This window comes from Sorex fumeus, unplaced genomic scaffold (assembly GCF_029834395.1).
Source record: "Sorex fumeus unplaced genomic scaffold, SorFum_2.1 ptg000265l, whole genome shotgun sequence".
Classification (NCBI taxonomy): Eukaryota; Metazoa; Chordata; class Mammalia; order Eulipotyphla; family Soricidae; genus Sorex; species Sorex fumeus.
In genome coordinates, this window is record NW_026606322.1 from 26,588,342 (window position 1) to 26,603,037 (window position 14,696).

General features: G+C 48.5%; 1 protein-coding gene across 1 annotated transcript in view; it reads right to left on the minus strand.

Annotated features, from left to right (window-relative positions):
* CLIC6 (chloride intracellular channel 6) overlaps positions 1-14,696 on the minus strand; it is a 60,901-nt gene that overhangs the window by 11,904 nt on the left and 34,301 nt on the right. Inside the window, exons 3-5 of the mRNA XM_056109154.1 lie at positions 2,733-2,842; positions 1,466-1,591; positions 197-303 (exon numbers count right to left, since the gene is read on the minus strand). Coding sequence (XP_055965129.1) covers positions 197-303; positions 1,466-1,591; positions 2,733-2,842 — 343 coding nt within the window. The remainder of the gene's footprint in view (positions 1-196; positions 304-1,465; positions 1,592-2,732; positions 2,843-14,696) is intronic.

Below are 14,696 nucleotides of genomic sequence, written 5' to 3' on the forward strand. Positions count from 1 at the left end.
CTCTCCGCCTCTCTAGATATTACTCCTCTGGAAAATGGATCAGAATTCCCAGAGGCTTACAAGGAGCCACGCCCACAGGTGAGTGGACATCCTACACACACACACACACACACACATGCATGCACAGGCACACATGCATGCACATGCACACGCGCACACACACGCACACACCAGGAAGAGGGAAAAAGTTACTTACTCTCATTTGCATCCTTCTTGGTATTTTTAATAAATGCTGAAAATTTGGCAAACACATCATTTCCTGCTGAGTTCGATTCTGGGTGTTGGGTGCCCAGCTTAGGATATCTTTAAAAATTAAACATTGGAGTATTACAGATAAGCAATGTGTGAGGTAGGTTAACACTATGGTGGTGGGAGAGCGGGGAGGTGATATAAAAATAAAGCTTCCCCTAGGTGTTTCCCCCAATCTTTTGCTTTGTTTTATTTGGGGGGAGGGGGGAGTGCCACACCCATTGGTGCTCGGGACTTCCTTCTGGCTCTGTGGTCAGGGATCACTCCTGGCAGGGCTCAGAAGACTAAATGAGATGCCAGGGATTAAAGCTGGGTTGGGGGCTGGAGCAAAAGGTAGGGCATTTGCCTTGCACACAGTCAACCCGGGTTCAATTCCCAGCATCCCATATGGTCCCCTGAGCACCTCGAGGAGTAATTCTTGAGTGCATGAGCCAGGAGTAACCTCTGTGCATCACTGGGGTGTAACCCAAAAAGCAAAATAAAACAAAACAAAAAAACCCAGGTTGGCCATGTGCAAGGCAAGCATCCTACCCTGGATAACTCTGACCTGAATCTTTTTGTCTGTTGACTGAGGAATCAACACAGCATCGGGGGAAAGTTCTAGTCCAATTGCTCTCATCCTGGGACACAGGACCCCACATGACTTTGCTGGTTTTAGCACCCTCTTTAGGGCTGGAGCGATAGCACAGCGGGTAGGGCGTTCGCCTTACAAGCGGCCAACATGGCCGACCCGAGTTCGATTCCTCCGCCCCTCTCGGAGAGCCCGGCAAGCTACCGAGAGTATTGGATATGCCAGACACAGTAACAACAAAGTCTCCAATGGAGACGTTACTGGGCCCGCTCGAGCAAATCGATGATCAACGGGAGGGCCTTTACCTTTACCTTTACCTTTACTGAAAAGAAGGTGACAGACCACAGGGTGCCCTTGGGGTCCAGTACCCACATCTGTCGCATGGGAGTACACGCTCCCTTATCTGTTAGAAGGTCGCCCAAGGAATGGTTATCCACGCTGCCCTCCCCAGTGTCTCTGCAAAGAAACCCCGGCCTGCTTCCCTTGAGCACTCTAAGCTGGCCCTGCTTTCTTCAGAGCCTGAGGAACAGTAGAGCCAGCTCCATGATGTGGGAAACCAAACATGCAAAGCGACAAGAGCAGAGAGTGTGGCCGGTGTCCACAGGACAACGGGCCCCATCGAGGAGGGCATGTCACGAGTCCTACCTCGGGGGAGTCAGCTTCTCCTCTAAGAACTCCTCGATCTTGTTCACGTCTGTCTTCACTTCACCATCAAAAGTCATGAAGGGGGGGTTGGTTCCCGGAGCCAGGTTCTGAAGGTCAGCGGGCTTCCTGGAAGGGAACGTTAAAGCCCATGTGCAGTGGGTGCACTAGGTCTCCCTGCCCTGCCTGAGAGAACGCTGCTCTCCAGGCCATCCCGCTGACCATGACACTGAGCATGTGTCACTGACCATGAGAGGTGACACTGACCATGAAATGGCGGAGGTGGAGGCATCCTTGCCTCTCACCAGGAGTGGGACTCAGACGGGCTTTTCGAGGCTCTTCACTGGCCAGAAACTGGGGCGGGGGGAGCAGGTACCTAGGTACTCCCAACCCCTCCTCCTTCCTGATTCTGTCTGACACTCCCTAAGGAATGCTGTATCCACACTCAAGCTCCAACTCAGGAACCTGACTAGAGATGTGCAGGTTCAAGACCCTCAGACTGTGTGTGTGCACGTGTGTGTGTTAATACACGTATGTGTGTTTATGTTTGTGAATACACCATGTGTGTTTGTGTAAGTGTAGGCATTGGGAATGCATGGATATGTAGGTACGTGGCTCTGTGTCTCTCAGTGTCCATGTGTGAGTGTATATATGTGGACAAACATGGATATGAGTTTATGTTACTGCATGTGGTACATGTCTGTATGCATCTGTGTATGTGTATGTGTGAGTATATACATATGGGTATGTGTGGAAATGTATAGATGTGTCTGTGTGTCTATGTATATTTGTGGATGTGTCTGTATACATGGGAATATGTGTATATGGGATGAGTTGGGCTGGAGCGATAGCACAGCAGGTAGGGTTCAGTTCGAACTGACCCGGGTTCAGTTCGTCCATCCCTCTCGGAGAGATCGGCAAGGTACAGAGAGTATCCTGCCTGCACAGCAGTGCCTAGCAAGTTCCTCGTGATGTATTGATATGCCAAAAACAGTAACAACAAGTCTCACAATGGAGACGTTACTGGTGCCTGCTCGAGCAAATCGATGAACAACGGGAGGACAGTGCTACAGTGCTCCAGGGTATGTGTTGATATGTCCATGTCTATGTATGTTCTCTGGATGTGTCTGTGTACATGTGTGTGGAGGTGAATGTGTGATTCTATATACGTGTGTCCCTGTACATGCACATGCTTTGTGTGTGTGGATACACATGTGTGTGCCTGTGTGTACAGATACAGTATTCCCGTGATGCTGAAACCTTGCCTTACCTTTTTAGGTCCACTGTTGTCACATTAAATATAACACCTTTTAGCCAAAGGATCATGAAGAGACGCTGAGAAAACGGGCAATTTCCAATACTCTCACCATCATAGCCAGCCTATAAGTGGAGGTAAAGAATTTTTATTGGAAGTCATTCTCTTAACTATAAATGTCATCACACTACACACACACACACACACACACACACACAGGCACACAGACACACAATATCACTATGGCTTTTTGTTAATTGTAATTATAATTGTAAATGTTCTTCCAAGGTCATTTGACCAAACCTCTAAGCCAGGTAGGTGGCAGGTGGTGGGTAGATGGCAGAGTGATGGAGTGGGCATGTGACAGATATACATACACACACACTCACTGCCCATAGCATTCTTCTCTCCTACCACCTCATCATTCCCTGCTACGCTGGGTTCTGAACAGCCGAGGGAAGCAACAAGTGATCATCTTTGTTGTCATCTCGTTTGCTCATCCCTTGGACACCTTCTAGTCTCTCTCTAGCTAGACCCATTCCAGAAGCAACACACCACTCTCCGGGATGGACTTTCTTAAAAACAGACCATCACTCCCTCCTTCCATGACACCCTCTCGGTAGAGGCTTCCATGTTTGTCTACAGAATGTGACCTTGGCTCTTAGGAGTTCTGAGATTCCCCGAGACTCTGGAATTTAATATCCTTCTGTCCGACTCCTAGGGTGACAGAGACATGAGGTCTAAGAATGTAGATGATCACATAGTTGGTATCAAGAAAGGAATGACAGACACCAAAGAGCTAGGACAGTGGCTAAGGCACTTCTCTTACATGGGGCTGCCTGGGTTCCATCCCCAGCACCAAATATGGCTTCTTGAACACTGCCAGGAGTGATCCCTGGGCACAGATCCAGGAATAAACCCTGAGTACTGCTAGGTGTGGCCCCAAAAAACAAACAAAAGAATGGAAGGACAGGGGCTGGAGTGATAGCACAGCAGGTAGGGCATCTGCCTTGCCCGTAGCCGACCCAAGTTCAATTCCCATCATCCCATATGGTCCCACAAGCACTGCCAAGAGTAATTCCTGAGTGCAGAGCCAGGAGTAACCCTTGAGCATCGCTGAGTGTGACCCAAAAAAGCAAAAAACAAAACAAAACAAAAAAACAAACAAAAAAAAAAACAAAGAATAGAAGTACATAAAATACTTCTTCCTTATTGGCCCACAGCAGGTCACCACCCTACACTCTCCAAAGATCCTGTGTCCATCCTGCCTGGCAGAGGACAAAGGCAGGCATGTGGGAGAGAGCGGGAAGTATGGGCTTTCACAGACAGTCCTGCAAGACAGAGAGACTCACAGGTAACAAGGAAATTCCAACTCGCCTTTCTCTTCCCGCCTTTCTTTGTGCCACACAGGGCTGAGAAGGAGACAGAGCTAATAAAAATGTTTCTGCAGAGGCAAAGAGACCTAGGATGAGCTCTTTACCTCCCCAGACCAAGAACACCCAATCAGTCAATTTTAGGGGCAGAAAGAACCACGGCTGCTGTAGTTCGTCCACAAAGTTCATGTCTGCCATTACATGGTTTAAGGAGGATGGAGGAGAAAGCATGGGATCCATTGTCTAAAGGATGCAGGCAGAGAGTGAGTTTGGAAACTGAAGAGAGAAAGAGAGATCTCAAGGTAAGGGAAACTTCTGAGGGGTGGTCTCTGACATTCCATTTCATTTGGTTTTCTTTTGTTCTGTGTTGGGGCCATATCCAGTGATATTTAGGGATTATTCTTCAGGGCTCTATGCTCAGGCATCATTCCTGGTGCATCTCAGGAGACCATATGGGGTGCAAGGGACCAAACACAGGTCAGCCATTTGAAAGACTAGTACGCTGCCTACTGGAATATCCCTCCAGCCCCCAAATCCCTTTTCTTAAATGGCCTGGAGGGGTTGTTAAGAACAAAGTGCCCCTGCAAGTTAAGAGGAGAAGAGAACCCAGAACCCAGTTTTAAAACGACTTGATCCCCCTGTTTATAAAAGAGAAAATCCAAATTACCAACCAGCACAATGAAAAGTGTCTGCATTCATTTGCTCAAGAGGGCAATGCAAGGTTTGAAAACACACAGAGATGCCTGCATTCTGACTTCTGGTTCTGACAATACCAAATGCATATGTGGATGCAGAGCAACTAACTGAATTTTCTTTCATTGTTGAGTAGAATGCCAATTGGTTTAATTACTTAGAAACTGTTTCGCAGTTAAGTACCAGAGCTCAACATATACCCAAGACTTAGAAATCCCACTTACAATATAAATGAGAGCTTATGGTTGTGTGTGCTTACACACACACACACACACACACACACACACACACACACACACACACACCATCGTTCATAGAAATGTTCTTAGCAGTTTCCATTGATCAACTAACCCTAATAACAGCCCAAATACCATCAACAGTATAATAAAGTTGTAGGACGTGTGTGTAATGAGATGGACATTAACCCCCATGGGAAAGAATTTACTACAAGCAACAATTTGGATGAATCTCACATACACAACACTAAGAGACAGAAACCAAATTCAAGTGTCTTAAACAAGTTAAACTAGATAAAGTTTCCACATAGGAAAATTTGTTTCCATGATGGAACTCAGAGTAAGTTATGCTGGAAACTGGGTGATATCTGGGGGGGAGAAAGGGAGCTTTATGGAGGTTTGGGTTATTGTTTTGAGGGAGTCATTTTTTTGTTGGGGTTATTTGTTCTTTTTTGTTACTGGGTTTTTTTGTTGTTTATTTTTTATTTATGTTTATTTGTATTATTTGTTATTGGTTATTTGTTCATTGATTTAAAGAAGGCCTTTGACTCTGTTGAGACGGAAGCGGTCATGGAAGCCCTAGCCAATCAGGGCATACGAACTCAATACATCAGGATCCTTCGTGAGCTCTATTGTGGATTCACTACCAAGATCTCACCATTCTTCAAAGAAGTAATCATCCATATCAAGAGAGGGGTTCGGCAGGGTGATACCATTTCACCAAAACTCTTCAGTGCCACCCTCGAGAACATCATGCGACGACTGGAATGGGAAGGAATGGGAGTGAAGATAGATGGTCGGCAACTACACCACCTCTGCTTTGCTGATGACATCGTTCTAATAACACCAAACATCAGCCAAGGGGCACAAATGCTGAACGACTTTAACCATGAATGTGAAAAGGTCGGACTACAGCTGAATCTTACGAAGACAATGTTTATGAGAAACAGCCTTGTTCCTGACGCTCCATTCGCTCTCAACGGAACCACCATCTCCGAATGCAACAGTTATATATACCTAGGTCGAGAAATCAACATGATGAATGACCTGGCACCTGAGCTGCGCAGGAGGAAGAGAGCGGCTTGGAATGCCTTCAAGAACGTTGAAGAAATAACTAAAAGGACAAAGAACCTCCAACTACGAGCACATCTCTTTGATTCCACTGTTCTTCCTGCATTAACATATGCCTCAGAGACCTGGGCCCTACGAAAACAGGATGAGAACGCTATTCGGGTCTCTCAAAGAGGAATTGAAAGAGCTATGCTTGGAATATCACAATTCACTCAAATGAGAGATAGAATCCGGAGTTCTGATCTTCGTCAACGCTCAAGAATCAGGGACGCTGTCTCATTTGCCAAGACATCAAAAATCAGATGGGCTGGACACGTAATGAGGTTTACAGACAACCGCTGGACTAGAGCCATTACTGATTGGATTCCACGGGACATCAAAAGATCACGTGGACGCCCACCTACAAGATGGTCAGACTTCTTCGTCAAGACCCTGAATGATCGGTTTGAGGCTCTGCATGTTCCTAGAACGAACAGATACCATTGGGCTATGCTAGCACGCAACCGGGATGAATGGAAACGTTACTGGCACCCGCTCAAGTAAATCGATGAATAACGGGGATTAAGTGATTAAGTGATTTGTTTTTTATCGGGGGAACCACATCTGGCTGTGCTCAGGGACCACGCCTGGTGATTACTGGGGGGAACATAGTGGTGCCAGGGATGGAAGCCTTGAACAGGTCACACCTTACCTACTGCACCATCTCTCTGGCTCCATGGCAGGGAGCTTCTGGAATGGCAGAAATGTCAAATTATCTGTGTTGTGATGCCAGCATGAACATATTCAACTGGTAGTGTCTCAAGGCATTTTCCTCTATGCTTGACTTCAAGACCCAAGACTCAGAAATCCCAATACCCCAAACTCAGCAAAGTCACTCTTGCTTGCTTCTGAAATTTTTTCTTAAGAGTTAGATTCTGTGAGGGCTTGCAAAGGGCCCCCAGGAAACTGAGTTTTTAACAAGTGTTTCCACGCACCCCCCACCACACCACTATTGCCACCAAGCTAGAGAGATGCAGAGAACAGGGGGGTGAATGGGGGCGTTGCCCAGAAGCATGATCCTAACCCCGCCATGACCAGGAGAGAAGGCCAGGACATGCATGCTAATGTCAGAGGATGGAGCCGAGCAGTTCAAGTCTCCAAATGCTAATGGGCTGATGACACTGACCAGGCATTCTGGTTTAGCACAGTCCACATAGGTGTGAAGTTGAGGAGACATGTGGAAAGGTCAATCATCCACATATGGAGGCACCCAGAGACTCGGATGGTTGAACCCATCATCTCTTGAGCTCTGGCTCTTCCTTTGCTCCCCTCCACCCCTCCCTGGCCCCCTCCACTATGTACCTATTAGCGGGGAGGATCTGAAGCTTCCCCATTGGTGAGTTCTGTGAATTTGTTGGGAGCCTGGATGTTGGGGAAGGAGAGTTAGGATCCTGGAAGAGCCCCTCCTGGGCAACCTAACGCCACTCTTGTTTCCAGTGACCTGCAACGGACGGGACAGTCTGGGCAGCAATTCTCTGCCTCCTTTGCGCTGTGATGCCACCGCCCAGCCTTGGTTTCCCCAACAAGCCTCCTGACTGTTTGTCTTGCCCCCTCTCAGCCCATCCCCACACCTGGATGACCAAACAGACCCTCCCACCTCACAGGTCCGGCCCATCTGCCCCTATTCAGAAACACATGCATGGTCCCAGAGGGCAGGACATGATGGCCTCCGGAGGCAGGTCCAGGGCATCAGCCCAGCTGCCTCTCCCACCTCCCATCACTCCCTGGTCACTTCTCAGGTGACCTCCTCACCCTGCACCCGAGCAGACCCTATACAGTCCCCGAGGTTTGCGAAAATCCCCCTTAAATCAGGGCACCTCTGCTGAGGACTGCAGGTTTGGGCAGAGTCTAGCCAGAACAGGGAGACAGGAGAGATAAAAGAAAGGCGAGCGACACGAAGCCACATATTTCGGCCAGTCCTGACTTGCTCGCCAGCCTCTAAACCTCTTACTTTCCTAGTGGTTACACTAAGCCCGGGAAAGTCTAAGATAGTTCTGCAGAGTCGAGTAACTGTTCCCTCGCTCTTTCTTCCTTGTCTGACTAACCTGGGGATGCGGTGAACAACTCATGCTGAACGCAGCCAAATGCCCCTGAGCTCCAGAGTTCATGGCCGGCTGGCCAGGAGCTGGACCTCTCAACCCCACAAAGAGCCGTGTGTCCAGGCTGGGGTCCTTCTGCAGCGGCGACTCATTGCCTGGGCTCCGGAGAGCAATTACACTGCACCACGCCTTCAACCTTGCGCTGCCTTTTTCAGGGGTCCAAGTCAAGTGTTTCCCATTGAAATTGTTCATCTTTTTTCCTTTTTTTTTTTAATGTAGGAGTGTTGCTAATTATTCAGCCACTGATTAGGCTGGTTAAATTGGGCATGAACTCCACCTTACATTTTTTTTTATTTTTTATAATTTTATTTATTGAATCACTGTGAGAGTAACTACAAAGCTTTTGGGTTTAAGTCTCGGTCATACAATGATGAAACACCCGTCCCTTCACCAGAGCCCATTTTCTACCACCAAAAACCCCGGTATACCCTCCATCCCACACCCTCCCCCAACCTGTGGGGCAGATGATTTCCACATTACTCTCTCTCTACTTTGATTACATTCAATATTTCAACACCAGACCCACCATTATTATTTGAGATTTTACCCCAACACTCAGATCTGCTGAAAATGCAACCATAGACAATGTGTTTTCTACTGCTGGTTATGAATAACATATGGTGTCATGTGGCCACAGTAGTGGCCACGCAATTTGGGGATTCCGAAATTTTAACAATAAAATCTGGAGGGATTTCTGTCAAGACCTGCTGGGTTCTGAGATTTGTTCCTGAGCCTTTGGGATCATGGCTGTTAAGCAGCTTGATCAGGAGCCAGGGAGGCTGTTCTTGGGTGGCAACCCGGGTGAAATTGTTCATTCTGCCATTTCCTGAATCCTGTCAGCTGCTGGGGAAACAGGGGTGGGGGGGTGGGGGCACAGGGCGGTAGGGGCGTAAGAGGGGGGTTAGGGAAGGGTGTGGGAGGTTTGGTCTGTGTTTTCTTTTTTCTAAGGAAGAAGAGATTCGGAGAAAATCTGCCATCCTCTGTTCCCTGAGCACTGCAGGGAGCAAACCCCAGCAGAGTTACCCCAAGTCCCGCCTGCTGTGAACCAAACTTCCAAAAACTAAAATAACAAAAATAATGATAATAAACAAAAACAGACATAGGAGGGTGGTTTATCCGGAGGCCAAGGTGCTTGCCTTGAATGCTGCAGACCCTAGTTTGATCCCCAGCACCTCCTATGGTTCCCGAGCACTGTCAGAGATGACCCTTTATGTGCAAACCCAGGAGTAAGCTCTGAGCCCCACTGGCTGTGGCCCCAAACCAAAAGATAAGAGAACAATAGGGTGGAAAGTCTGAGTCACGCCCCTTCCTTCCCAGCAGTTGGACCTGAGTCCCCTCTATCTGCTAAGCGGGTGTTGAGAACGTGGTTCAGAGTCTTAAGTTCCCCTTTACCATTGATGCCAGTAGCTTACCAATAGCCCCCGTCTTATTTATTTTTCTTTTCTTTTCTTTCATTTTTCTTTTATTTATTTTTTTGCTTTTTGCGTCACACCCAGTAAGGCTCAGGGGTTCCTCCTGGCTCTGCACTCAGGAATCACTCCTGGCAGTGCTGGAAGGACCATATGGGATGATAGGGATTGAACCCAGGTCATATGCTTGCAAGGCAAACGCCTTCCCCACTGTGCTATTGCTCCAGCCTTCGATCTTCTTTTCTGAAGACAAACTCAGTTCAGCTGCTTCTGAGCTGCAGGTCCCTGTCTCTCTCTCTCTCTCTCTCTCTCTCTCTCTCTCTCTCTCTCTCTCTCTCTCTCTCTCTCTCACACACACACACACACATGCCTTGCTTCCTTGGGCGCTAGCCCTGTGCCCCTTCATACATCTGAATTGCCTCATCCCCACCCTCACAGAAATTCTCACATCGGATCCATTTCAGCCTGAGCTCCCAACTGGCCACGCCTCACGAATGTGGTCCACCCTTTCCCTACCCTCCCGGTTGATTAAGAATCACCACCGCTTCTCCCAATCTCCTCAGGAGCTCCCCTTAGGATATCCCTCCAAAATGTAAAATAAATATGGGGACAGACAATTGGGGTTAAAGCATTTGCCATGCACAAGGCAGACCCAAGTTCAATCTTCACCTTGTACATGGTCCCTAGAGCAATGCCTGGGGTCGCTCATGAGCACAGAGGCAGAATTAAGTGCTGCCAACCCATGGTGTGGCCCAAACACCACATACATTAATTAAAATGTAAATAATATAAAAACTGCCTTTGTGGGCTGGAGCAATAGCACAGTGGGTAGGGCGTTTGCCCCACACGTGGCCACCCAGGTTCGATTCCCAGCATCTCATATGGTTCCCTGAGCACCTCCAGGAGTAATTCCTGAGTGCAGAGCCAGGAGTAACCCCTGTGCATCTCCAGGTGTGAACCAAAAAGCAAAAAAAAATGCCTTTGTTGTCTCTATTTAAAAAATAAAAAAATTTGACTTCTGAACAGGATCTCTCCTGGAACTGCTACATGGATCAAACACATCATCAGACAGAGATGCAGGACAACAGTGGATGACATGGTCACTGCATCCATATCTTCAAGAATGGTGATGAAAGTCCCTAAAGGAAAGAGAGAGCAAAAGGCCCTGCCATAGAGGTGGGGAGGGGTGGGGGGAATGGGGGGGTGGGAGGGCTACTGTGTTCATTGGTGGTGGAGAATGGGCACTGGTGGAGGAATGGGTACTTGATCATTGTATAACTAAAACCCAAACACAAAAATATGTAAGTCTACAACTGTACCTCATGGTGTTTCACTAATCAAAAAATAAAAATAAAAATAAATAAATGTGGAATGTGCTTGTTCTAGGGAAAAATAATAAAAAGAATGGTGATGAAAACAATACATCTGCCCTTTGCCCATGCAGCCTGAAAACCAAACTGTTCCGGAGCCCAGTGTCCTACAGCTGTGCTGCTGGGCGTTCAGGAAGAATCAGCCAGCTGCCAGGATGGCCAATACAGCAGGATTACCATATCCACTCTTGCCTCATCTTAAATTGCCCTAAAAATTATTTTCTCTGTCTCGATCTCTTGCAAATGAGGGGGTTACGGGAACACAGTGGGACGAGGACTCTGTGCCCCTTGGTTTTATTACTTTAATGTGCTTCAGGGCTACGAGCTGCCAGCAAAAATCAAGGTGAAGATAGGCCATCTCCAGCCCAGCATTGGGCAATGAGGCAGAGTATCGTCTTGGCTGCGTTCATTAACAGACAAGATGATGGGATAAATATGCAGATATTAAAGGTGAACGGCTGGTACCGTTGCCATAATTGGGATGTGTTATCATGCAGTGTTTTATTTTCCAATGCTGATCATACTCTCAGGCTAATTACACTCTGGGCTAAAATTTCTCAGCAGGGTTCTCAGCCCGCAGGGGGAGATTTTGTGTGCGTGTGTTTCTGATAACATCAAATGAAGCGGTTGGAGAGATCAGAGCATCTTTTTTATTTTCAGGGATGGCCCAGGCACCTGGATAACCCAGCACCGTAGACCTCCGTTTTCACCCGCCTTTTCTGACTACCCAGCACGGTCATTTATTTTTCTCCCCCAAGATTGTTAGATTGTTTTATTTAATCACTTTGAGATAGACCCTGACAAAGCTGTTCATGATTAGGTTTCAGTCATACAGTGTTCCAAAATTCATCCCTCCACCAGCGTACATTTCCCAGCACCAATGTCCCTGGGTTCTCTCCCATCATCCCCCATCCCTCCCCAGCCTGCCTCTATGGCAGTCATTTCTCTCCTTCTCTCTCTCTCTCACTCACTCTCTCTCTCCCTCTCTCTCTCTCCTTTGGGGCACTGTGCTTTGCAGTACAGATACTAAAAGGTTGTCAAGTATACTCCTTTACCTACTTTCAACACTCAGTTCTTGCCCAGCAGGGTCATTCCCAGCTATTACTGTCATCTGGGTCCCTTTTCTATCTTATCTACCCTCCGCCCTACACACACTTGTGGTAGATTCCAACCACTGACCAGTCCTCCTAACTCTTGCCTTCCCTGGTCTTGGATATTACCTTTCTACTATATATATATTTTTAGTAGACCACAAATGAATGCAGCCTTTCTATATCTGTCATCATGGCCATTCTTGAAAGAGAAATAACAATGCCTCCAGAATGTTCCGAGAAGTTCTGTTTGCAACTGAGACCCCCGTCTTCACATCAGACTCTCTCCCACCTCCTCTTTATACACCTCACTCCATTCAGAATTGGAGGGAGGAGAGGGCAGCTTTTTCCTGTAAATGTTTTTATTTCTTTTTTTTTTATTTTTGAATCACCGTGTGAGTTACAGTTATAAAGCTTTCATGTTTGAGTTTCAGTCATACAATGATCGAACACTCATTCCTCCACCAGTGCACATTTCCCACCACCAATGTCCCCAGTATCCCCCCTTTTCCATCCTCCCCCTGCCTCCATGACAGACAATTTCCCCCATACTTTCTCTCTACTTCTGGGCATTATGGTTTGCAGTACAGATACTGAGTGGTTATCACGTTTGGTTCTTTATCTACTTTCAGCACATGTCCCCCATCCCGAGCAATCCCTTCATCATTGACTTGAGTCAAGTACAGGGCGAGAACATCCCAGAAGGATGTTTCCATGTCCACTAACATGACTCTGACCTGCAAGGGCCCAATGGGCCCTGAGGCCTCTGTTCCTACCCGACTGGCCAGAGGCAGTCTTGGCGGGTCCCCATTCATCCTGCAGAACAGGACAGTGACTGACTCCTTCTGGCCTCTACCTTCTAGAACAGTTCCTAAATTTAATTTTTCTGCTGTCCCTTTTTCAGAAAAAAAAAATTATAATCACTCAGCAGCTCAGAAAGTATGACTTTCTTTTAGTAAACAAATAGGACCCCCCCAATAGCAACCAAGTTAACCACCACCCCCTCCTGGATCATCCCATGTCCCCCAGGGGGACAATAGTGCCCATTTTAAGCACTGTTCTAGAACATTCCAAGTGGGACTAAATAGTTTTGATTTTTTTTTCTTTTTGGGTCACACCCAGTGATGCACAGAGGTTACTCCTGGCTCTGCACTCAGGAATTACCCCTGGTGGTGCTCAGGGGACCATATGGGATGCTGGGAATTGAACCCCAGGTCAGCCACATGCAAGGCAAATGCCCTAACCACTGTACTATCACTCCAGTCCCTGACTTTTTTTAAGTAAGCATTTTTTTTCTTAGTTCATGCAAAAGAAATAAGAAACAATTGGGCAATGGAGTGAAGGGTAGGAAGTGAGGGGTGTACAGGGAAGCTAAAAAAGAGATGATGAGGGGCGGGAGTGATAGTACAATGGGGACGGCATTTGTCTTGCATGCAACTGACCTGGGTTTGATACCTGGCACCCCATGTGGCCCCCTAAGCACTTCCAGGGGTGATCCCTGAGTGCAGAGCCAGGTGGCAGCCCTGAGCATCACCAGATGTGGCCCCAAAATGCAGCAAACAAGCAAAAGGAGATGATGAATTGGTAACGGTGTAATCGTCCATTTCCAATGTCTGTCTCCCAACCAAAGGCAGGGAGAGGGGGGTTACACAGTTTGTGCAGGGGATGTGGTTTCAGACTCTGAAGAAATCAGGAGGCTTTGGGGCCAGAGCGATAGGACAGCAGGGAGGGCATTTGCCTTGCACTCAGCCGACCTGAGTTCTGATCCCCGGCATCCCATAAGGTCCCCCGAGCACCGCCAGGAGTGAGTCCAGAGTGCAGAGCCAGGAGTGACCCTGAGCATTGCTGGGAGGCTCTGAGGGCCTGGGAGGTGGCAAGCTGCTAGCTTGGCCCTTCTGGCACATGGTGGAGAAAGTGAACAGGAAAGTCCTGCTGTGTCTCTGAGGTTCTGGAAGAATCCTGGACAGAATCAAGGCTGGGGCTGGCAGAGGAGACGGAAAGCAAAGGCAGAACATGCCACTGAGGCCACGGGCAGCCTGGAGACTTTGTTCTACGAGAGGGACAAGGTGAGGAGCCAAGGGCCAGCCGGGCCAGCCGCAGCCCCCGCAGCTGCCCACCTACAAGTTCCCCCACAACCTTCCCCGGGCCTTTGCCCCCCTCCCAGCGCCCCCACACCCCCATGGCCGGCTAACCGCCAGCCCGCCCCACGGCACTGCCCACCACGGAGGCCAAAGCCCCAGAACAGGTGGGGTCTGTAAGACCAAGGGACGCTGCCCGCCCGAGCCCTCAGTCTACATGTCATCTGTCCTGGGAGCAGGACCGGGGGGGGGTTTCCCCTCCCTTGGGGGCCGTGGTGGGGAGGGGGTCCGGTGGCCCTCAGTGGGAGCTGCTGGAGAAGGAACTTCTGACCTCCTGACTTTGTTGGGGGGCAGTCCTCGGAGCCCCAGCGGGTCCAGCACCCTGGGAACACCCGAGGCAGGAGTCCTCCGGCTCTGAGGTGCCCGATCCCGGCTCGCAGCAGGAAGTCCTCACTGCCCCTGACAAGGGTCCCTTTCCCAGGATCGGAGCCTGAACCTTTCCTCCAGCATGCAAACTCAG